This window comes from Eulemur rufifrons, chromosome 16 (assembly GCF_041146395.1).
Source record: "Eulemur rufifrons isolate Redbay chromosome 16, OSU_ERuf_1, whole genome shotgun sequence".
NCBI classification, from domain to species: domain Eukaryota; kingdom Metazoa; phylum Chordata; class Mammalia; order Primates; family Lemuridae; genus Eulemur; species Eulemur rufifrons.
In genome coordinates, this window is record NC_090998.1 from 30,037,491 (window position 1) to 30,062,214 (window position 24,724).

General features: G+C 35.8%; 1 protein-coding gene across 4 annotated transcripts in view; it reads right to left on the minus strand.

Moving 5' to 3' along the window:
* The window catches only part of CPNE8 (copine 8), a 228,374-nt gene that overhangs the window by 147,144 nt on the left and 56,506 nt on the right, over positions 1 to 24,724 (minus strand). For 3 of the 4 annotated variants that reach the window (XM_069489292.1, XM_069489289.1, XM_069489291.1), the window contains exons 5-6: positions 24,674 to 24,713; positions 12,428 to 12,504 (exon numbers count right to left, since the gene is read on the minus strand). In XM_069489292.1, coding sequence (XP_069345393.1) covers positions 12,428 to 12,504; positions 24,674 to 24,713 — 117 coding nt within the window. Of the gene's footprint in view, positions 1 to 12,427; positions 12,505 to 20,761; positions 20,765 to 24,673; positions 24,714 to 24,724 lie in introns of all 4 variants that reach the window. The other variant, XM_069489290.1, reaches the window with a different exon arrangement.

Genomic DNA, 24,724 nt, shown 5'->3' on the forward strand with positions numbered 1-24,724 from the left:
TCTGTTTTGAAGGGAGCATAGATTACATTGAGCCTACCTAGATAATTCATGACACACCCTCCATCTTGAGCTCAACTGATTAGTAACCTTAATTATATCTGCAAACTTCCTCCTGCCATGTAAAGTAGCTTAACTATAGGTGTGACACCACACAGCAGAGATCATGGCAGCTAAAATTTTCCCTTCTACCTTGCACATACCCTGTGACCCTAGAATTTTATTCCAGGCATATGAGACATGTAAGTTTTATTGTAGCATTGCTTATAGAGGAAAGAAACCTTAAACTATAGGAAAAGAAGTCCACCAACTTGATTCTAGGTAAATCTGTTTGTAATTCATAAAATGGATTACTATACAACAATGAAAATAAAACAATAAACAACAGCAAAAACAAAAAAGCCCATTTACTATATACAAGATATTAGGTAAATCTCTTTGTAATTCATAAAATTTATAAAGCAATGAAAAAATGAATAAACAACAGCTTCACACGTTATGTGGCTGGTTCTCACAAAATATTTCAAGGAAAAAATCAAGTCAGAGAAAAATATAAATAGTATGATTTCAGTTATGTAAGTTGAAAGAACTGAAGAATGAAACATCACATTAATAATATTATGAAGAGCTACTATAAAATTAATCCGCTTATGCTGAGCTAGAAAAACAAGTCATATCCTTAATGGGGTATGTCTTCAGAAACAAAAAATGTTTCCTGCCTCAAAGTATCTCCTTCATCAGTCTTTCCTAATATTGAAAATTTAAAGTTTTCAGATGTATCTTTAGGCTATTCACTTGGTAAACCTGTTGTTCACCTGTTTTCATTTTCAAAGCCCAATTCAATGCCACCTCGCTAACTCCTGTAAGTAGTTAATTCCTTTTTTCTTTCTACCTTGTAGATACTCCTACTGTGGTACAGAAAGACCTAATACATAGAGTTTGTGTTTGAGGTTCCACACACCTAAGTTTAAATCCCAGGTCCATCAATTAATGACTGTGACCTTGAACAAGTTGTTTAACTTTTTTGAAACTCAGTCTCCTCATCTGAGAAATCAAGATGATAATGCAGTTTCAAATATCACATGTGTACTAAACACAGCACAGAGAATGTATTCAATAAATTATAGTTACGATTATGTGTTTGCCTGTATCCTTCCCAAGGGCAGTGAGTTCCAGAAGGGGAGGGAACATGCATGGTTATCTCTGCATGCCTACATCTAAAGATGTCTGCACTTATTAGATGTTGGCTGAACATTTGTTGAACTGAATTGCATGTGATTTAAGAGTAATGTCAGAAGGCCCCAGCTAAATAATATAACTCAACATGGATTTACAAGAAGAGTTAACAACTTAAACCAGAACAGTATGCCTTCCATATAACCTTGGCACTGATTAAACTAGCTCTCTGGTAAAGGGGCGGGGAGATAACAGGGTGTGGTGGACTCACTGAATGGAGGCAGGAGAGGGAGAGAGAGGAGAAAGAAATGAAGAGGCAGCTCGTGAAGAGGAACACTAGGCAGCCAAAGGGCCAGAATGAGAATCCTAAGTGTTTCAGCTGTAAAGAAAATGAAATTCAGGATAAGCCTCAAAACAATATTTACCAACCTGACATATAATTTGGATCAGTCTTGACTACACTAACAAATTCCCAAATTGGAAAGGATCAGGGAGTAGACATAGACTGTAATAAGGGCTAGTTCTTAACTGGGTAAAAGACAAACCAATACCTTCTCCATGTCAAACCAATCTATTTCAACTGAGGCAAGAACAACTTAAAACTCTCTAGACTATTCTTTTTAAAAAATTAAATTAAGAAAATGTTAACTTAATTATCAAAGCTACCCAGCGGCACAATGAAGTATTTATGTAACACCGCACTATAATTTGGTAACACCTAAATAATTAATGCACAAGAGTTCTGTTTATACTTGAATTGCACAGGGGAACGGACCTAGAGCTTAAAGGGGAAACAAATCATACATATAATTGAATGAAACTGGCTCCTGCAGGGAAATGCAAAACATGTAATACTGAAATAAACACATAAAAATTCATTTGTTATGCACCAACATTAATGATTTTAATCTGGGAAGTAAACCTAAGATAAAACTGTAGTTTTTCTTTGTTAGTGTATGAATACTTCTTTAACCCCAAAATGAATTATTCAAGTGATCTTATACTTGGACCTTATGGTACTAATATATAAAATTAATATTTCTTGACTGTGAAATGTTAGTGAAAATAAAACGTCGTACTTGATATTTATTTATAGGTCCAAATAGCAAAAAACAAACTAAATAAACAAAAAAAACCCACTTAGCTTTACAGAATCGTAATGCAAATAGAATATAATTAATTTGCTTATTTGTGCAACAAATACTTATTGAGTTATCTACTGGTATGTTAGGCATGGCAACTAGCACGCTCCAGGTTGGACAATACAATCATTTAAAAAAGATGTATTGAGTGCTTAACCCTTTTATGGGCAGTATGCTAGGTAGTAAGGACACAGATAAAGTTGAAGAAATGAACACAGATAAAGTTGAAACTAGCACACAGGAGCTTAGTTGGAAGAAAAACAAATAAACACACAGTAAAGACTCCTTAACTGATGCAATACTGGTGCAGTAACAATAAAGGGTGATGAGTACTATAACTGAAGTAAGACAAAGGTGCCATGACAGCACCCAAAATGGGGCAATAGTCCAAGGTTGGCAGAGATAAGGGAGATTTTGCATAGGAGGTGACAGGAACTGAGTCTACTAAAAAAGGTGAGTACCACATTGCAGAATGACTAAATAAAACCAACTACCATATGTAGTACCTCAAAAAAAAAAATTAGTTAATTAATTAAAATAAAAAAGAAATTAAAAAAGGAAAAAAAAAAAAAAAAAGGTGAGTACCAATGGGCAAGTGGGACAAGGTGCAGAAGAACTGCTATGGCTTGAATGTGTACCCTCCCAAATTCAGTGTGTTGGATACTTAAACCCCATTGTAAGAGTATTGGGAGGTGGAGCCTCTTGGGAGATATTTAGGTCATGAGGGCCCAACACCTCTTGAATGGATTAATGCTGCTATAAAAAGAAAGGGCCTGTGGGAGTGGGTTCTCTCTCTTCTGCTCTTCTGCATGTGAGGACACAGAGTTTGCCCCTCTCTTGCCATTCTGCCATTTGCAGATGCAGCAAGAGGGCCCTCACCAGATGCTGGCGCCTTGATCTTGGACTTTCCAGCCCCCAGAGCTATGAGAGAATAAATTTCTGTTCTTTATAAATTACCCAGTCTCCGGTATTCTGCTACAGCAGCACAAAACAGACTAAGACGGGTATCTTCCAGACAAAGGGAACAGACACATTGTTGTGGGAACATGTCCATGGAAGGAAATACAAGTAGTTGAGAGAATAATGTGCATTAGGGAATATGAGAGTACACAGCTGGGTCTCAAGTACTGTTGTAAAGAGCTGAGATTATTTTTCCTCAAAGGCTATGGAGAAAAATCAGGGGATTTCAAACAAAGGAAAGGGGCTGAATTTTAGATCTGATTCTAAAGACAGTGCTGGTAGAAGCTGCTGCACACAGATAGGACTGGTGAAGACTCGGACCGTAGATGTCAAAGCTGGCTGGGAGCATCCTATAATGATCTAAGTAAGCAGGGTTGCTGCACAAGGGTAGTGGAGAAGGAGACAGACAGAAGAATCTGATAAAGTTGGTCACTAATGTGGAGAAGAAGGAGAGAGGGAGAAGGAGCATACCGTGACTCCTGGCTGTCTCACTTAGAAAACAGACTAGCAATGCTATCACAAAGAAAAGAGCAGAAGGAGTTTTGATGGTATAAATGATAGTTTCACTTTGGGGGCCTGTTCAGCTTGAGATTTCTTTGGGACATCTATGTTCAGTAGGCAGTTATGCCAAGGAGTGAAATATGATTGATATAAGATGTCAGCACTTATAAACTGGCATAAAGTGACAGTTGAACAGGGACATGCGAGAGGTCACTCAGGTTAACACACACTGTAGTCTATAGGTTTAAATTTTGTTGGTTCACAGACACATTTGAAATTCAATGAAAGCTAGAGAGATTTTCAGGAGAAAAATGTCACCCAGAATTCTGCATGAAATTTCAGGTCATTCTTAGGCCTGTAAAGGAGAGAGAGAATGCTACCCCGGGAGCCAGGAGGAAAAGTAGGAGATGGTGTCAGGAAAGCAAAGGGGGAGGAGATTCAAGGAAGAAGTCATCGAGAGTACCAAAAGCCACAGAGAGGCCAAATAAGATGAGAACTGCAAACACCCAATGGATATGACACAGAGGAGGCCCCTGGGCCCATATAAACCAGTTGAATGGAAACATAAAAACTGAGTTGAAGAGGAAATAGTAGTTGAAGAGAAGTACAAGAAGAGTCTTTGAAGATTATGTGCTGTGAAGGGAAGGATGCAGGGAGAGCTACAGCATAAGATAGAGGCAGAGTAGTGAGTCCAGGGCTGGCAGGGAGGAAGTTGAAGATACAGGCAAGGTCCCTAGAAAGGTGGGCACAGTTACTCAGGTGACGAAGAGAAATATATGTTCAACCAAGCCAGGAGGGGAAGGTGAAATAACTCTCATCTGCAGTGAGACAAAAACAAAACAAAACAAAACAAAACAACGAGACAAGAAAACAAAAAAATAAACCGAAGAAAGTTTAAAGGGCCAGACCTGATTTTTAAAACCCAGTCTCACTCTTGACTTCCTTCCTCTCTTGATGTAGGGAGAGGCCTTTAAATTTTCTCAGCCTCACTCACCTCATCTGGAAAATGTGACTAATAATCTGTATTTTTCTAGGCTGAGAAAAGACTGAATGATACAATATAGAAAAAGTTCTTGGCACAGTCTGGTAGAGTGTTAAATATGACAACTAATATTGAATATGGTATTATTTTCTTTGAGAGTAAAAGATAAGGCTACAAAAAGAAAAGGCTAGGAGTGAGGGGAAAAATGGGTGTGTGATGTAGGGCTTGAAGCAGGCCATTCATAACCTGTCGGAAAAGCTATGAGCAGAAGGGGGAATTGTGCCCACAAGGGCCACAGCGCCTTGCGGGTAGAGCCCAGGAATCAGTGGTGGCCCCGGCTTGTTTGGTTCTGTGCTAGGACCCTACAGTGCTCACGCCATGTGGGTACAGACGCAGAGAAGGTAAATAACTGAAGGTGATGACACTACAGAAGGTGTGGCCAGGGCTGGAAGAGTGCCAAAGATGTGACAACAAAATTAAATGAAATGTGCAACCATGACATCTAAACTGGAAGGAAGTTTAAAAAGCAGGGGAGTAATGAATTGTAGGTATTGTACATCTCATGTGGCTAAAGAGAAGAATAAAGGTAAATTCAAAATTGTCCACATATTCACTGGAAAAATAGAATTGTTTTTTTGTTTTTGTTTTTGTTTTTTTTTTTTGAGACAGAGTCTCACTCTGTTGCCCAGGCTAGAGTGAGTGCCGTGGCGTCAGCCTAGCTCACAGCAACCTCAAACTCCTGAGCTCAAGCGATCCTCCTGTCTCAGCCTCCCGAGTAGCTGGGACTACAGGCATGCGCCACCATGCCCGGCTAATTTTTTCTATATATATTTTTAGCTGTCCATATAATTTCTTTCTATTTTTAGTAGAGATGGGGTCTCGCTCTTGCTCAGGCTGGTCTTGAACTCCTGAGCTCAAACGATCCGCCCACCTCGGCCTCCCAGAGTGCTAGGATTACAGGCGTGAGCCACCGCGCCCGGCCTAGAATTGTTACAATAGGGTCAATGATGAATCCATAGAGATTCTAAGAGGATATTAAATAAAATATAAGAAATTATATTATTGGCTGCTGACAGTTATAATCAGTGATCCTGGTGCTCAGAACACAATACAGAACATGAAATGCTACATGTTAATAGCTATATACAGAATATTCCAGACTGCCTCAAAGCATAAGTTGTAGGCCTGCCAAACTGACATTTAGCCATAAGATCTCAAAAGGCTTTTGTTAAGCAAAGAAAAATAAAAGATACACAAATGGCCCAATAATTGAAAATTCTAACACTAACATTCAAGTGAAGAGAAATTGACTTTTAGTATGTTAATTTTCTTTTGAGGTCTAATTACATAAGGAAATTGTGTCATTTCCAAAGGCAAAAATAAAAGATCTATCCAAGTACAGTTTTTCAAAACTAATGATTCATTTAATTTAACTGATGCATTTAACTTTCTGTGCAATATGTCTTATCTCAATATTATTAACAAAATGTCATTTCTAAGATTTTAGTAAATCAGTTATCACAAATGAAACACACTATGTTCATTGTTATATCATATGCCAGAAAACTGAAATTGCAACTTTTGTTTAAAATTTAAAACACTATGCTCATTAAGAAATCCATCTGTTACCCTGTAATTTTTAACATTGTAATTAAATTAAATGGGATATCATTTTATAGTTAGAATGTAAATGTTGACATTAAAAGGAAAGCAAGATAGTTATTATCACAGTACAGAATCAGAAGAAGCACAATCAGTGATGTGATTTACAATTTTTCAGTAACAAAAACAAAGTAAACTGCTCATAATCTCTGGAGATTGAGATTTTCTTAAAAAGCAGTTATTGAGTAGAGTAGCATGATCCTAGCTCTTAAATACCACATAGGTCAAAAATGTTTCAAGAAACTACTTTACTGTGCTCTGATAAGCTACATCTATGTATCTATCTACAGAAATACTAGGTTGCTAATATTACTAAAACTACACTGCATTTGTAATGTAGTAAGCTGCATATGTAGCAGAGCTATTATAGTCTAAAAATGTTCCAAATCCTGGGAAACAAGCACAAAGTTATAATGTGCAGGAGAGACATTTAAAATACTCAACAAAAAAGAAGAAACATAAATGTAACTATTGTTCTGGAAAATACAGTTCAATATGCCTTTATCCAATTCTTACTATTTACAAGGCACAATACATCACTACAATACAGGAGATATAATGGTTTCTCTTCAAGTCTTTTCCCAATCGTTATGTGAAGAAAGGGATGGGGGAAAGTTATTTAGCCTCTTGATTGAATTTTACAAGGCTGTTCAGGCTGCTTTGTTCTAGCAGGCTGTGGAACCCACATGCTCAGATTCAAAAAATGAATGTAAGAAAGTGGTCAGCTCAACGTGTATTGAACTTCACAAGTGTGCGCATGATATATAAGTAAATTTACTAAAATTCCCTTTATCTTTGGCCTTTAGAAAATATGGAATTTTTCAGATAGGCTCTCCCAGAGGTAAAAAAAAATGCTTCACTCCAGGTTGACAAAGCACCTAACATCTCTCTTAAATGCAACCAGTGATTTAATTTTCAGTGTGTTCAAGCATATGAAGGTTACTGACATGTAGACACCTGTGTGATCTTTGCAAATGAAAGAATATAAACAATTCTTAATTGTCATTGAACTCTAGATTATTTTTTGCAATTACATATGAACATGGCTTCAATGTTCTAGAAATTCAGGACATCCCCAATAAAATAATAAAACTATCCTATAAAACCCAAACTAATGAAAAGCATAAATCCAAGTCAGTTTCTCAGTTTGATTCTTCAGCTACATACTGAGAATAGACAAATGAGTTTCAATATTTATAACTGGATAATTCTTAACAATTTATATTTATGTTATCAAATTTGATTTAACATTGTCTATTCCATGGCCGGGCGCGGTGGCTCACGCCTGTAATCCTAGCACTCTGGGAGGCCGAGGTGGGCGGATCGTTTGAGCTCAGGAGTTCGAGACCAGCCTGAGCAAGAGCGAGACCCCACCTCTACTAAAAAAATAGAAAGAAATTATATGGACAGCTAAAAATATATATAGAAAAAAAATTAGCCGGGCATGGTGGCACATGCCTGTAGTCCCAGCTACTCGGGAGGCTGAGACAGGAGGATCGCTTGAGCTCAGGAGTTTGAGGTTGCTGTGAGCTAGGCTGATGCCACGGCACTCACTCTAGCCTGGGCAACAGAGTGAGACTCTGTCTCAAAAAAAAAAAAAAAAAAAAAAAAAAAAACATTGTCTATTCCTTAAGTTTGCCAAATTCCTAGCTAAATACTTCTCTAAGGAAAATAAACACAAGGAAGGAAGGAGAGAAAGAAGGAAGGAATTAGGTGATTGATTAGAGGTCTTTATTAAAGGATATTGGCTATTTTTAATAAAAATATTAATAGTATTCACTGTGTGAGTGTTTATTAAATTCTAATGCTGTCCATGACAAAAATATTATATAAAGAATTGCTATTTCTTATACCAACACTCTTAAAAGTATATTATTCATATGTCTCAGATGAGGAAACTGGAGCTTGGGAATTTAAAACAATTTGTTCAAATTACACACCATATAAATTGTGAAACCCAGGTCCGACTGTCCCCAGAGCCCATGTACTGTATCAGCTCCACTACAGTGGCTGTTTTTTATCCCTAGACTGTTCTTCATGTTACAAACGTGACCCACAGATGTAAAAAGATAACATAAATGTAAAATTATTGTTGTGTAACAAGTTAGAAACAGAGATGGGACCAAACACACCAGCTTCTAATTCCAGCTCAATATTCTTTCCACTAAAGTAAATTATACACTATCAATGTAATTTGCAGGGATTTTAAGAAAGTAAAGATGACTCTGAGGGCCAAAATTTCCCCCGAAGCTTACATTTTCACACACAAAATGTTGCACACCAAAGACATGCCCTGTTTTATTGTGTTTGTATGTTTCTCACCTTCAAGACCACCCATCTTCCTAGCCCTCTTTCACCTCCTCTTCCTCCTCATGCTGACATCTGATCTCTACATGCATTGACAGTCAGGACATCGCTTTCAGGATAAGTCCATGTTTGAGTTGGATCTTTTAGCCAATGAATTCAGGCTCAGCCTCAAGCCCTATTCTCTTATGTTTGTTTTCTTCCTTATTGTGAAGCTTCCTTTCTGCTTTGTTCCTTTCACCACATTTCTCTTATTGAACTCCAGCACCTGTCTGGCTCTGTCCTTGAACCCTTAAGCTGGTTTTCCAATTATCCCCTGTTTGTAAGTCCCTGTCCCTGTCCTCTGCACAAACACTTGTGCCTACTATCCTGCCAGCAGATGCCCCTGGCCACTGTCAGGACACTCACTCATCCACGATCCCTCCCTTTACCCTCCACCTACTATCGACTGCCTAGAGCACAAACTGCTACTCCAGCCTCCAAAGAACACAGCCTTTTCCCTCCTGAACCTCCGTTAGCCAGAACACCTGCTGGCACCCTTACCCCTGGGGTTCCTACTCCTCCCTAGAGTAAGAATCTACTTTCTAATCACAAACAGTAGTCTGCCTTCTTGCCCCATCCTTTTCTATGGAACAAAATCATGCCTGGCTGAGAATAACAGGAACAAACAGGTCTATTACTTGATGAACATAATAAATGTTTTCCTCCCAGAGGAGAGAATGGCAATCTTTCTTAAACTAGTGCTGATTCTAGCATTTTGGAAGCCTTTGCTGAATCCATCACTGAGATCCCTAAAGATAGAAGATGTAAGACTCTCTGACAGCACACAGAAAATTGGATACAATCTCACAGCATGAGAAAACACACTGCTGAGTGGGTATAATGTTAAATAATAACGGGACAATCTAAAGAGAGGAGCCAGTGAGTCACAGGAAGGCACAGTAAATGTTGCAGTCAAATTAAGTTGCACAAGACTCATTTTAGAAGGGTTCAGAGAAAAGACCAAAAGTGTGGGGTGGAATTGAGATATGAAGAATGTGTTTGCTCAAAGCTTAAATCCAACAGAACAGACTATTGGAAATTGCAAAAATCTTGAGCTGCTAATAAAAAGTAAATTAAAAATTCTTGAGCATCAATTTCAAATCATTTTGCCTTACTTCCTACACAACATTTAAAAATAATTTTTGTTTTCATAATAAAATGAAAAACCTAATTTAAAAAAATTACAACAATAACCAAGGCACAGAAAGTAAAGAAGAATGAGTTAAAATTTGAAGTCTGATTATCTAATAGGGTATGAGGGTACATAAGAGACACCATTTTTCCTTTGTAATAAACCTAACTTAGTTGTCAAAGGCTTGATGAATAATCAGTCATTTAAAATTATGGTTTCTTTCCTTTAAATCCCCAAAGTTTACAGTTATCATCAATTTCAAAAGACTACCAACTGAGGACATATTAGAACACAACTGCAATTAAAAAGCTAGAAGAAATTATTCAGAATGTCATATCAGAAAATAATTTAAAGTAGGCCATTTAAAGGAAAGAAAACAAGGGAATATTTTGAATAACTTAGAATATAAATGGGAAACTAATTGGAAAATAAATCTTTAATCTGAAACAAATTAGTACATAAGAGCTAAATCACTTGGATAATGCTATTTAAGATAAATAACATTTGGGATACAGGAAGTTTTTTTATCACCATAAGATCACCATAAGTCAATCGTGTGTTAATTGTGGGTGGCTTATTCGCCTCAGGAGGTGTCCTGTGCTGCAATTCAGAAGCCTATATCCACCCAGATAGAGGAAATCACATTACTCTCTAACAAGATGGCAAAAAGTAATGTCTTCAAACAGGAGGGTATGCAAGTTCAATTTCTATCTCCAGCCATGAGGAACAGACCATGAAAAACTGTAGGCTATTTAGTGACTGCCCTACAAGGTTATCTTTGACTCGACAGCTAAGGCCTGGCAGGGCAGGTTCACGCAGTGGGGTGGGTGGAGAAGCTGAACAGGCCAGGCCACGAAGAATGGATGTAAGAGCTACATCTTAAATACCTATTGTTTCTCCAATGTGAACCTCAACATTTCTGTCACACCTTATAAAGTCCATTACTTTTATATATTATGTGATAAAACATGGCATCTTAGCAGTTGTATTTGTCACCAAGCTTCCTGGAAAAACCCTTCCTGACCTTGCAGCATCTCCAATATTCTCCCTGGCTCCATCCTCACTTCCAAAGCCATTCCCTCGTCCACTGAAATACCTCATATTTTCCAACCTTCCCATCTCTCCCCAACATTTGCCCACTGGATTGATGCAGGAAAAAAGTAAAGTACATGGAAGAGGATGTTACTGCGCAGGCACTAGCAGGGATGAGTGTGGATCTAAAAGAATCCATGGAGTGAACCAGCTGACTTGAAGAGCTACTTTGACATGCGGGCAGATCAAGCTTCCATGCAAACAGCACTTCACTCTTACCCTCTACCCAACTGTGCTTTTTCAAACAAAAAATATGAATGGGTTCAGTTGCTTTTCATTTGAGGTTGAGGTAAGGGAGTAAAATGCTATTTGCATAGAAACTGCAGCGTCTCTCAAAGCACTGGAACATCACATTCAGCCTTGTTCTCCAATCCACACGTTCTTACTCTAGATACATGCCTCTCTCACATCTAGAGTTTTTCATAAAAGCCAGTCTTTTCTCAAGCATCAGAATGGGTGACTACAAAATGTTTTTCCTAGTCCAGTGTTCACCTGGGTTGAGCCAACTGCTCAGGTATCACTGTATGCTTTAATCAATAAAACCAAAATCTCATTCCTTTAGCAATCACATTCAATTTTACTCTCTTATTTTTAAATAAACTCTTCTGTTTGATTTGCCTATCTCATTTCTTTCCTCTGTTCTATTTATCTTAAGTCTAATTTAATTCCCTCATATTTAACGAATTTAATTGTCACCATGCTACAATTCCTATACTTTTGTTTCTTTGTTTCTTTTTTGTAACCAACGTCTTTGCTATATTATAACTCTACATTTCATTGCCCACTTACTATTAAAACTTGCCTACCTAAGCTTTCTTAGAAGAATCTAATAATCTCCCCCTGCTCAAACAATAAGCCCACCTCTAAACCGTTTTCTTAATATTTGCCTGAGATGATGGTCCAATAAAGTCAAAGGCTAAATAAAAGATTAATTACATACATTTAGAAAATGAAATGAACTGTATCTTTTTCAATAAGAAAAATGTAACATGAACATCTTCAATAAAGTTGTCTAAGTTTCACTTTTGTGGTAAAAATTATTATTAAAATCTTAGTCACCAAAAATTCATTTGTTAAACACATAGTGTAAAAGGTGGTACTACATATAGTTCCTGACTCAAAAGAGTAAAGTCTTCAAAAAAGTATCAAATCTAACAACTAATAGTACAACCAAAAAAAAGGAAACCAACACATTTTCTTGTTTAAATCTGCTCACTTCATCTTGTGAATATTTTTTATCATGGCACATGACAGCTGAAATAGAAATTATTCTTTATGTCAAATGTGTCAAAATTATTTGTTGGAAGAAAAAGCTCAAACAGGATTTAAAAACCCACTTTTGGGTTTTGGTCTACAACCAAGCATTCATCAATTCCAAACTACCTAAATAGAAATTGAACAGTTAACATTTCATTGTCTAAATTAAAAAATACTTACACTATTGGTTTTTCCAGGCGACTTCCCTGTGAACCAACAATCTCCCCCAACGTACAAAACACTTGTCCCAGAAAGTCCTAAAATAGACAAAAGGATTAAAGCTCATAAGTTCTCAAACTATCTTTACAGCATATACTTTGTATATCGCATATTTGCATTATTTTCATTGCTGAAATATGAAATTTTCTAACTTCCAATATAAATAAGTTCAATAGGCGTTAATTTTAGCATGTGACTTTCACGTAAGTTTGCACAGCATTTTGTGCTTTTAATCACAAAGCAGTTTTGTTATTTTGAGTTTTCAAATATTGCGTCTTTTTTCTTTTTATATTTTAAGCTAAAATGAAAATGGAAAAAAGTTTGAGGTTTTGAACACACAATTGCCCTGACTTTGGATGTCTCTGAAACTACAAAAACTGTTGACTGAAGAGACAAATCAAGACAGCACACAGCAGAGGTGGTTAATGATCCCATTAATACCTAGAGAAATGCAGTGTGATGTACTGGCCAAGCTGGGGTCCAGGGTCACACTGATGGGTGTCATTTTAAGTACCATCGTGTACTACCTATGGTTATGAGCAATTCATTAAGCTCTCCAGTTTTCTCCACTCTAAAATGTATTAGTACCCCCTCATAGATTTGTTTTGAGAGTTCAATTGGTTATTGCATTAGTTAATTAATATTAGCAAATAGTAAGCACCTAAAAATGAGTTAAGTAAAATACATGATAACATTCATTAACATACAACTAGATAATTCTTATTTTCAAGACTCAGAATAACCCTGCAAAATGAGAGGTCTGATATTAACACTGCATTTCACATATAAAGAAACTAATCTAGGAGGTTGGTCTTCTATGTTCTAAGAAGTCAGTAAATTGCAGAGCCAGCACCAACTCACATGTTCTGCTTCTAGATAGATATGCCACCTAAGAATTTAAATACAATCCAACTTTGCATGTCCATAAAATAAGAGCTCCAACACCACCTGGATACGTGGTGAAGAAAACAGGGAGGTGTTTCACGGATAGACACATGCCCTCTAGTTTAACGTGTATAGGATTCAAATTATTATCTTATCCTAAACAAGAAGGTGGGAGATCTCTCTAAATTGTGCAGTGAACTAGCCCAGGAGAAGCTCTTAGAAGAAAAGACAGAGGACTAAGAGCAAACAAAATGTGTTAAGTCTTCCTAAAAAAACAAATCTATTTATTAAGTGTGCAAGGCAGTATACTTAGTTCAGTGGTATTACAGAAAAATAACTATTTTCAAATAAAAAAAAAAGGCAACTCATGGTTAGGAATTAGTGTTGGTCCCATTTTACAGCTAAGAGAACTGAGGCATAGACAAAGTATGTAACTTGCTCAGCACCATGACTAGACCCATTAGTCTAAACCCAAGGCTTACTCACCTAACCACTATGCCAAGCCATGCTGCTTCTCTGCTTCTGGGAAATGAAAGGAAAGCGACCCAGCTACACAAAAGCCTATCAAGCCACAAAAGTAAAAACTATGCTATTCAGTGGCGGACAAAAAAGGGAGTGGGGCTGGCTGCTCTCAGTGAAAATAGGGGAAAAAAGACCTGTGTAGACTAGGATAGTCAGGAGGGTATTTTCCCAAAGCAATTACTTCCTTGAGAGCCAGGTAGGACTCAGAGCAGGTGGTGGAGAAAAGATAATTGGACATTCTAGTCTTAGAGAACTGATCACTTATAGGCAAGAGAGTAATGAGAAAAGAGAGGAGCGCAAGTAAAGGGCAGACATGGAGACAAAGAGCTGAGATTGCAGAGGGCCCTCTTGGCCAGACAAAAACGTTGTCTTGGGACAGAAGTAAGCAAAAGTCTTTCAGCAATTCGGGGACACTAGAACAGGCATTTAGAAGATTACTCGAGTGCTTGTTTGCAGAATAGACTAAGGAGTGAGGAAAAAAAACTAGAAGCCAGATCAATCAGAAGGCTGCAGTAGTTAATAAGAAGCAAAATGCTAAGGCTCAAACTGAGATTGTAGCAAAGGAGAGGGAACAGTGCACAGAAAAATGATAGGATTTGGTGAAAACTGTTCTTGTACATGAGAGAGAGAGACAAGAAAAATCACTCCAAATCTGGTACTTGGTGACTGCCAGAATTGGCTATACTTTCATTAAAATGCAAATATTTTAAATTTGCTTTCAAGTATGTAAAAAGAAGTCAAGGCAAAAACTTTAGCATATTTAAGCTAAATATCCTTAATAATGCATACCGATATCAATGTCAAAACAGATTTTACAAATATGGTTGTGGGATTTTAATAAACCTGAACTTCTCTGATAGCTAAATAGAGCTGAATACTGAAGATTTGGAATGTATCATTAGTCTTCTGAGTCAGCAGCAAAAAGCATACATGACTATAGACAAGTGGCAAACTCTTTTCTAAGAATATTTATGTTCCTGGGCAGCTGCAAATATTACATATTAAACAGATTTGGCCAATGGAGTAGCAAGTCTCAGTAAAAGCTGAGACTTGCTGAAATTACTCAAGAGAACAAAAGAGAAATATTAGGCAATATTAGGGTTGAGACATACTAACAAATACAAGAGAACACATAGGCATCATCATTGCTGAACAAAAATGAAATTTAAAATAATTAAATCAACAAAATGTGCACCGAAACATTATGTTATGAATCTATGCACATTATCTCTACAGTTATTGCACGTTTTCCTTCCAGGTATTTATGGCATTTATGTAGTTGTTTTATGCCTCTGTGTGTTTGTGTAGGCCCTACTAAAAAACACACTTACTACTAACAATGGAAAAATCAGCATATGATATTTACCGCCTACTCATTATGTTGGAAAGTTCTACCAAATCCATTTTTTAGGCATCTTAATGGGTGATGCTTCCTATGGATTTTACACACTACTAATAATATATTGTCTTTAACGGATATTTTTAGATATTTTGGTTACATAAAGATGGAAATAAACACTAGCTATACTATGAACTGCTTTATCATTTCTTTCTCTGGTGTTGTGTTTCAGTCGATGAGTCAGTATAATTAGGTCATGATAGTATTTCCAGTAATAAAGCCAAGCACCTTTCCACAACTCTAACCTACATACAGACCAAATCTAGCTTAGAGTGTCTGGCAGTTGAGAAATGCTCCAATTCATTCAATCTTTTTAGCTATCAGACTCTCCTCAAACTGGCCATGAGATCAATAAGTATTTATGAAGTGACTGAATTATTACTTTACAATCTAAATAATAGACTGATAGAATTCAGTTTTGGAATCTGTTTAAATGTACATAAGCCACACTGTTAGTACACAGAATGCATTCCAAGACTCTTAAAAAGTACCCAAATATCACCCTCAATTCAATATGCTGGTATTAAAGCTGGAAGACCTAACAGTAAGAGAAAAGCAGAGAGTACAGCAATACAAAGCATTATAGCAAAAATATGAGTTTCACATTGCATAGGTAGTTAAAAAAAACAACCAACCAGGTAATCAGAGAGAATGTGTTTGAATTATTCCCAGAACAACCTAGATTTATTACTAACATATAGCTCAAAATTCAAGGAAGTTTTGCTCTACCATCAAGTTCCAGCTGATTAATATATAAACACATTTATGCTTCTCTTCTCTTTCATGCTAATATTCAGAGAAATGTCTACTTTAACTATATGCATAATATTCTTTTTTTTTTAATAAAGCTGAAAGGATTTTTATTTATTTATTTATTTCATTCTTAAATCTCAAGTGAAACTTCATTTTTATTTCAGGATATTATGGCGGTACAAACATTTTGGTTACATGTCATGACTTTGTCACACCCAAACCATGATTTGAGGTGTGCCCTTTCCCCCTACAATGCTCACCACAGCCATTAGTTGTCAGTTTACCCACCCCCGACCCCCCAACCCCCAAAGAATGTTACTACCGTGTGAGCACCTTAGTGTTGATCAGTTAGTCTCAATTTGATGGCGAGTACATGTGGTGCTTATTCTTCTATTCTTGTGATACTTCTGCATTATATTCTTATTCCTTAAAATTTACTACTTTATTATTTCTTGTGTACCAATTATTTAGTGATCAATTCCCTCCATCTACATTTTATTTTATATTGTAGTTTGTTACTTGTCTATAGTCATAAAAATTACATTAATATTATAGGCTTTAATAATTCTACACATATAAACAGAAATTTGCAGCAAGAGAACTGGTTTTATTTGTTGGTTTGTTTAATTGCTATCTTGCTTGCTAGGTACAATTATTAATGGTTCCCATATAGCTTTTTAAAAAGATCTTACACATATATTTTTTTTGCAAAGTAGTATAACATATTTCTTAAGAATGAGAATTATGAGGGGCTAATCTGCCTGTGTTCGTATCAAGACTGAATCATTTACTCATGTCTCTATGTCTCAGTTTCCTAATCTATAAAATGGACATAATAAATAATACCTACCTTACAGGTTATTGGGTGGACTAAATAGGTTAATATATGCAGAGAATATATACGCAAAACACTCAGATGCTTGGAGTATGATAAGCATCTAATGAAATATGACTCCCTCATCTTTCCTATTCCCCTTGGTTAAAAGAATATTACTATATATTCAAAACTTATTACTTGTTACTGGATTCCAATACTGGAGATAATATAATTATCTAAATAAGATAATATATTTTCTTTTCCAAAGCCACTTTACAGTCATGAGCAATATTTGTTTATTTTTAAAAAATGCTCACTGTAAATGCTATTATAAGATCCAAATATTTCTTATATACCAACTCAACTTACATGTTGACTAGTATACATATATACATACATATATATATATATATATATATGGATAACATTTTGAAAATAATGGTATCATGAACCAGGAGGCCCTATCTATAAGTGAAATTTCTGATTTCTATACTACTATAAAGGAAACACACGTAGTTTATCACTAACATCATCATAAACAATTTCATAAACATTCAATTGTTCTATTGAAGATAATATTTAAATGACTTTTCTGTTTTATGAAGTGATCAATAAGCATCTGAAAATATAATTTCCCTAATTAACAGATAATTTAAATTAAAAGACATTAAATAGGTTTATTGATAGTTCAGTTTTAATACAGCACAGTAATTGTGTGCAATCAACTGTTCATTATTTAATTTCTTCATAAGATAGAGTCATGATTTGCGTCAATCTATTGCTTCTACTCATTTTGCTGTCATTTAACTGATTTTTAGCATATTCTTACTAAGGCAATCAGACCAAGAGAAAATAAGTGATACGAATTTCTTGCTTTTACGATATTTTAATCATTGAGGTAAAAAATTGGTGAGGAAATAAAAACTCATTGCCTGTGAAAATTTTATTGTTGGCATTATCTGCTAATATTTTATTGCTGATACTTCTTGCTAATATTTCTGATTTCCTTCATACTTAATTAATTCACACAAATCATATCAACTTATGACTTGGTTATGTTAATATGGCAATCATTTTTAATAACTGAACATGGTACTTCTTTTCTCCAGTAGTGACTCCTGTCTTCTTAATGGTCATTATCTTATTGACATGCTGTTTTGGGGAGAAGGCAAACTCAACATGGAACAATTCCATTCAATATTTCAGTAAAAACAATTTGTTCATATTTTAACATTATAATAATACAACTTTTGTTTCAAAGCAAAGATTTATCATTTCAATGGATATAACCATCTACAAACCAAAAATGCTAATCCTACCTCTAAGAGATTAATAAAAGTTCTAAGCTTAAATTATAAATATAATTTCAAAAATTAGAGCCTAACCCTGAGTTTACTTATTTCTTTTCCCCCAGCACAACTGTTGATTTTCCAGATATTTTTGGCTTGCTATGAGTCCAAATGAAGGCAGTTAAAGAAGCCACCACCTCTCCAAAAGAAAAGTAAGCTTATGACAAGAGAATGGTCATTGATCAAAAATAATTACTTTTTAAAAATTATAGACACATATATATTTAATCTTCACAAATATATATAATATATGGATTTAAAAAATAAAGCTATCCTATTCACAAGTATAAAAAAAAAAAACTATGGAAAATATTTACCTTCTCAGGGCACATCACTTTTTGTAGAACACTAGTTCTCATCAATAAAGAAGCTCAAATGTAATATGCTAACAGAAAATAAGCAAATATTCTCACTGCCAGTAAACATGGTGAGACAGTTGACATGTCAAATATCTAGAAAATTCATTAAATATATACTATAGCATTATTAAATATATGACATAATACTATCACATGATATCATTATTAAATACTAAGTCCTGAGTAAGGGCCAGTTTTACATGCAAATAATCCCAACCCAATAAAACTTAATGAGTGCTGAAGTTCATATCATTGAACCCATCTCAAGTATTATTATCCTTATCTCTGTCTCAAAGTCTAAGGCAGATTCTGTAAGATCCTACTAGAAATGCAAATGGAAACATATCCATTTATAGAGCATCAGTCATAAATGCTTTAGCTTGAACATCTAGTTCTCTAGCTCTCATCATCTAGTAAGGACCAGAAGGAAGGTACATAGAAAAAGAAAGCTTTTATTGAAAAGGCATCAAAGGATAACACGGAGAGAGCTCTTTTACACAGAGTACATGGACAAGACCTCTCAGTGGTGACAACTGATACCTGAATAAGGTGAGGGAGAGAACTATGTGCATATTTGGAGCAAATGCATTCCAGGTAGGAGAAAAAGTAAGAACAAAGTCCCTGAAACAAGAATGTACTTGGGTGCTCAAGGAAAAGCAAGACAGCTGGTGGGTCAGAGCAGTGTGAGCAAGGAAGAGAGTAGGAGGAGAGAAAAAAAACAGGGGCCACATCAAACACCGCTTTCTGTCCTAGTGTGAAGAAAAGTCACTGGAGGGTTTGAACTGAAAAGTGACATGTCCTGACTGGCTTTTAAAATGATAATTCTGGCTAATCCTCCCTTGAGATTCTATCCTCTTCTCTTCTCCATTTGTACTTTCTTTACGTAACTCTTGAGTTGGAACTCCATCGACTGACGGTTCCCAAATCTAGATCTCTAATCAATATCTTCATGTGGACGCTTATCGGGGTCTCAAACTTAACATCAACCTGGCCTTACCATGGGTCTCTTGAACCTCAGCCCCTGATGTATTAATGCTTCATTGCATAAACCACATCACCATTTACCCAGTTGGTCTCACCAATAACCTAGGAGCCATTCTAACTTCTTTTATTTTTACACCTAACATTCAATTAATCAGCAATCATACTACCAAAATATATTCCAAACATAACCACTTTTACCACTTCAATGGCTTTAACCACCAAAGGTTGCTCATCTAGCCAAATTATAACTGCCTTATAACTCATCTCCTTAATTCCAATCTTACATCCCCAACTCCATTGTCCATCTCAGCTGCCACAGTCGCCATTTAAATCCATAAATCAGATCACATCACCCTCCAATGACAGCCATCAAAAAAAAAAAATCCAAACTCTTTTTAAACCATGGCCCCTCTACATCACCTGATTCCCATGTACCTATTTCAGTCTACTCTCCTCATCATTCACAATGTTCTACATATAGTGACCACCTTTCTGTCACACCAACATTTCAAATTTTTTCCTGACTCAAGGTCTTTGTACTGCTCTTCCTTTTGCCTGGTATGCTATTCCCCTAGATTTTCAATAGTTCCATCCTTCTTCTCGGTAAGTATTATATATTAATATGTCCAGGGTGAGAAAATATGTAGAACCATGCTGCTTGGTTAAGGGGAATCTCAGTGTTTAGCTAATGTTGCTTCTCTAGTCACACTCTCTCAGTACTGATATCTTATTAATAAAAGTACCATAGAGAAAATAAATTATCTTAATCACTTTTTACGTTTGTGTTCATTGAATAAATCTACCCACCTCACCTCTCCAATTCCAAAATGTAAGCTGTTTTAGGACAAAGACCTGGTTTGTCTTATTGACTGTCATAGGCACTGGCACCATAACAGGTGTCTGGCATATATTTTTTGCCTGTCTGACTACATGAATATATACCCTAGAATGCAGTTCAGTTATATATAGGTTAAATTAGCTTTATATTCTAATAAAAGAATCTTGCCCCACTTATAAATCTGTTTCTATGAGAAAAGCCATTTCATGATCCAAACAATTAACATTCAAATGAAACTTTAAAATACAACCAATAAATATGTTTATATGCATGATATTTAGAAAATATGTTAAAAAAAAACATATACACCTTCACTGAAGGCTAATGTTGTGTGGCCAAAATAATCCAATAAGCCATTAACATGCCTAAAGCAAAAATTTAAGTGGTACCTTCTGAGATCAACCAAGTGATTAAATGCATTTTGGATTGCCTTGTGGGTATAAAAATTTAGTATACAAAGTACAGTTTCAATGTCCTCTGGTCTAGTACACCAAGCAGAATCCTATGCACACCAGTTATGAGCCTGTCATTAATCTTTTCATTAATGATTTGGCTTATGTAATTAAATTATGCAAATGAAAGCACGCTATGTAGTTCTGCTAATGGCATTAAGATGAGTAGGTTCACTAGCACCTTTGGGAACAAACCTGGAATTCAAAATACCATGTTTTATTCACAAGGCCTAACACTTATGGGAAAAAATAGTTCTGTAAAGATATTTCCTCAGAGATTCATAAAAGGGATAAATCTTCTAAAAGAAGATGTCCCTGGATTCCGTAAGTCTTTGCCTGGAGCACAATAATTTTCCATTAGAAACTTTTCTACCACCAATAAAATCAATTAAAATAATTCTGATCCTTTATGTTTCTCACCTTGAATTCATTTACATTGTTAGAAATCTAAAGTAGAGTTTCATATTATATCTCTATTTTTCCCTACTACTCCCAAAAAATAGGAATTTAACCCAAAATCCTTAAGTATTGGACACCAAATAAAGTCACCCTGAAAGGGAATTCTTTAAAAATTATCAGAAATGAGAATTTTTAAAAAGATTTTATTATTACTAATTCAAGGAATCTCTCTTGCTACTGAATCCCTTTTGTAAAAGATAACTGCCTTCACTGCACACGTGAACCTGTGTGCTCAGCAATCTTTCCTAAAAGGTTCCAGTTTATAATTCACTTTGCAAATTTGGCAGGTAGACAACCACACTCTTACAGAATCATATCCTCAGGGAATAGACCTATCTTGTTTATTGGTTCTAGCCAATCTTCCAAATGCTTTATGAATTACTTTTGGGTTGAATGAGTTATATGTTCTTTTTACCTCAAATCTGTACTTGGATGCTTTCAAATAAGGAAGGGCTTTTTTTGTTGTTAATTTCTAACAGAAATTCAAAGCAGTCATCTCTAACAATTCTTGTAATAAGTCAAATGTATTTCCCCTCTCTTTTGACATGCTTCACCCACTTACAAGCTCATGCACTTATTAACTAATTTGTATTGTTGACCAAATATACTTTAAAAATACAACACAGACAGAAATGTAAAAGATAGATTAAAACATGAGATAATATAAACCTTGGCAACAGTATCAGTAGAAAGGTATGAGAACCTGAACTAAGGAACTGCAAGAAAGGAAAGAAGACAACAGAAAGAGAAGCCATTCTTTATTAGAATGAACAGGGTTTGGTGATTTCATTAAATGTGGAATGTGAGACAGAAAGTGGTTAACCATGCATCCAAGTTTTCTAACTAAGTAAACTGTGTTGATGAATTATTCTCCAGACAGATAACAGAGGCAGAGGGGTAAGACTGGGATGGAAAAATACCATAAATTTTAGATACATTTGAGTTTTAGACTTCTGAAGTGTATCTACTAGGAAATATAAATACTTTATAAGCAATTGACAACCTGGATTTGCTAAGTAAGGTATACTGAGGCATAGACACTTGAGAATTATTAGGGTAAAGCATGAAAATGGTGGAGCTCTCACAAGAAGAGGTTATACAGTGAGATAAGTAAAAAATTAAAAATAAAGCTATGAGAAACACTATTATTAAGGGGTAGGAGGAGGAAGCAAACTACCTATGTCAGAGTAGTTTAAGCAGAAGTGGAAATCAGAAAACAATAAGTTGAAAAGGGAGGAAGTCATGATAGAAACCCAGGCTGTTCTTAGAATAAGTATGGTGATGAGAAGATAATAAAAGAAATATTATGAGGATAAAACAGTGTCCAGATAAAATTTTTGAAGATGAAGGAGCCAAGAAATTTTCTTTGGGGGAAAAAAAAAAAAGCTTTTCTACAAAAGAGAAATATTTGAAAAGATATATACATTCATAGCCTCTAGGAGGCATATCTCTTATATAATAATGCTTAGTCATTACTGACTTTTGAAGGAAGATGTAGCTAGTCATTTTTGGATAGTTTCCTATCCCATACAATATTCTCTGCCCTGGACTCCAGGCAACTACAGTGGTGAGAACCACACTTTAACACTTACCCTCAAAATATCCAACCTCATGGAAATGCCCTTAACTGCCCAGAATATCCTTTGAAAAGTAGTTTGAACTAAGAAACACAGAAATTGTATTCAGGGAGAGTGAGTACTTGGAAGTCTTTGTACAGTCTGAATTAGAGGGGTCATTTTCCCATGTGTACAATGAAGAGAGAAACTTGGTCTTTAGAGAAAAGCAGAAGCTCAGAGAAAAGACATGGTAAAAAGAACAGCTGGCCTCAGAGAGTGAAAAAGAAATGGAGAAAATGGCTATCTCAGTCTCAACCCATCACCCTGTTTTTTGGCCCCAGTTCCCATAAAGCCAAGCTATACTTCACATATATGAGTTACTCCTAATCCGTTTAATCAACCACCTATGTATAAATTAAAAAAATACATTTCTTTCCTTGCAACTAAACAATTTTGACTAGAAAAGGCAGTTTCCTTTCTGTTTCTTCTAAGGACATTTGGAAAACTTCCAATACAAAGCTATGCAAACAAATTTTAAACAACCAGTACAATTCTATAAACCTTACCAGGATCAGAAAGACGGCATGGCAACCGCCATTCACTTATGGAGAGAAATGAGCTTGTTACAGCAATTTTTTTTTTAATTTGTAGAAAAGTCAATCACTTAGACTCTTCTTTGAATACTCTGCACATGATTCTTCACTGTGCTTCATAACACAAACAAACATGATACCTCCTTTCACGAAGGAGTAGTAAATTGTGATTTTTAGCATCATACCCAGGTTCCTAGTTTCCCAAAATCTGTCTCCTAGCTTGTGATCCCCCTGCACCCCCTCTTCTCTGAACTATGACATTCCCCCTCTCCTAACTACACTGGAAATCATATCCCCATCTATTCTAGTTTGACAGCCTACAACAATGGAAAGGTTAAAAAAAAAAAAAAAACTCACCCTACTGAGTCTCTGGGCACTAATGAGCCCAGCTGATTTTCCAACCCTGGCACAGCTGCCAATTTCTACATCCATGCACTTGGCACCTCAGCGAACTCCTTTCACAATGCTGTTTTCACCTTCATTCAGCCCTTCCGGCCAGGTGTGGCCTAATTCCAACCCCACAGGTCAATAAACAGGTTGATGGACCAGCAATGACTTGCCAGATTATCTCACTCTCATCCCTCCCTTCCCATCATCCCCTCTGTCTCTGTCTCGGACGCCCAATTGCTCCTGCACCTGGAAACTTCCCCAGGTGACGGTTGTTGCCTGGCAAGTAGAGCTCTTGAGAAAAGAGGAACGAGTAGAAGAACCCAAAAAAGAAAAAAAAAAAAAAAAAAAAAAACAACTGTAAGTGATTTGAGGACAGAAACTATCTATCTTGCCCATATTACAGCCTCAGAAACTGGTACGGTGCCTGGCATATTCAGGAAATATTGGTGAACAAATGAAAGGAATGCAGAAGCACAAATCACTCTGTCTACACCCCAGTACTTCCTCTTCTCTCAGAAGTGAAACCTTCCAAAAAGACACAGGCTTATTATTTCATCTTGTTTAACCTGATCCAACTTCCAACTTTACAAGGAACTCTCATCATTTCTTATAAAAAGATAAAAGAAGTTTAATCTATTTCACTTACTGAAGACATCTTTCTTTTAATAAGTTCTTTTTAAACATTTTTCTAGGATTCTTTAAAAACGTTATTTATTTACTATGACAATCACATTACATGAGAAGCGATAGGCATATATCTTTAGTATTAATAAATCAGTATAAATATTAATCATAAATCATATTATAATGTCTAGCATACAATTATGATAAAAACAAAAATATGAACTTACATGTTTGGACAAGTTGGGGCTCTTTGAATCAACATCATACCTAAAAGATTG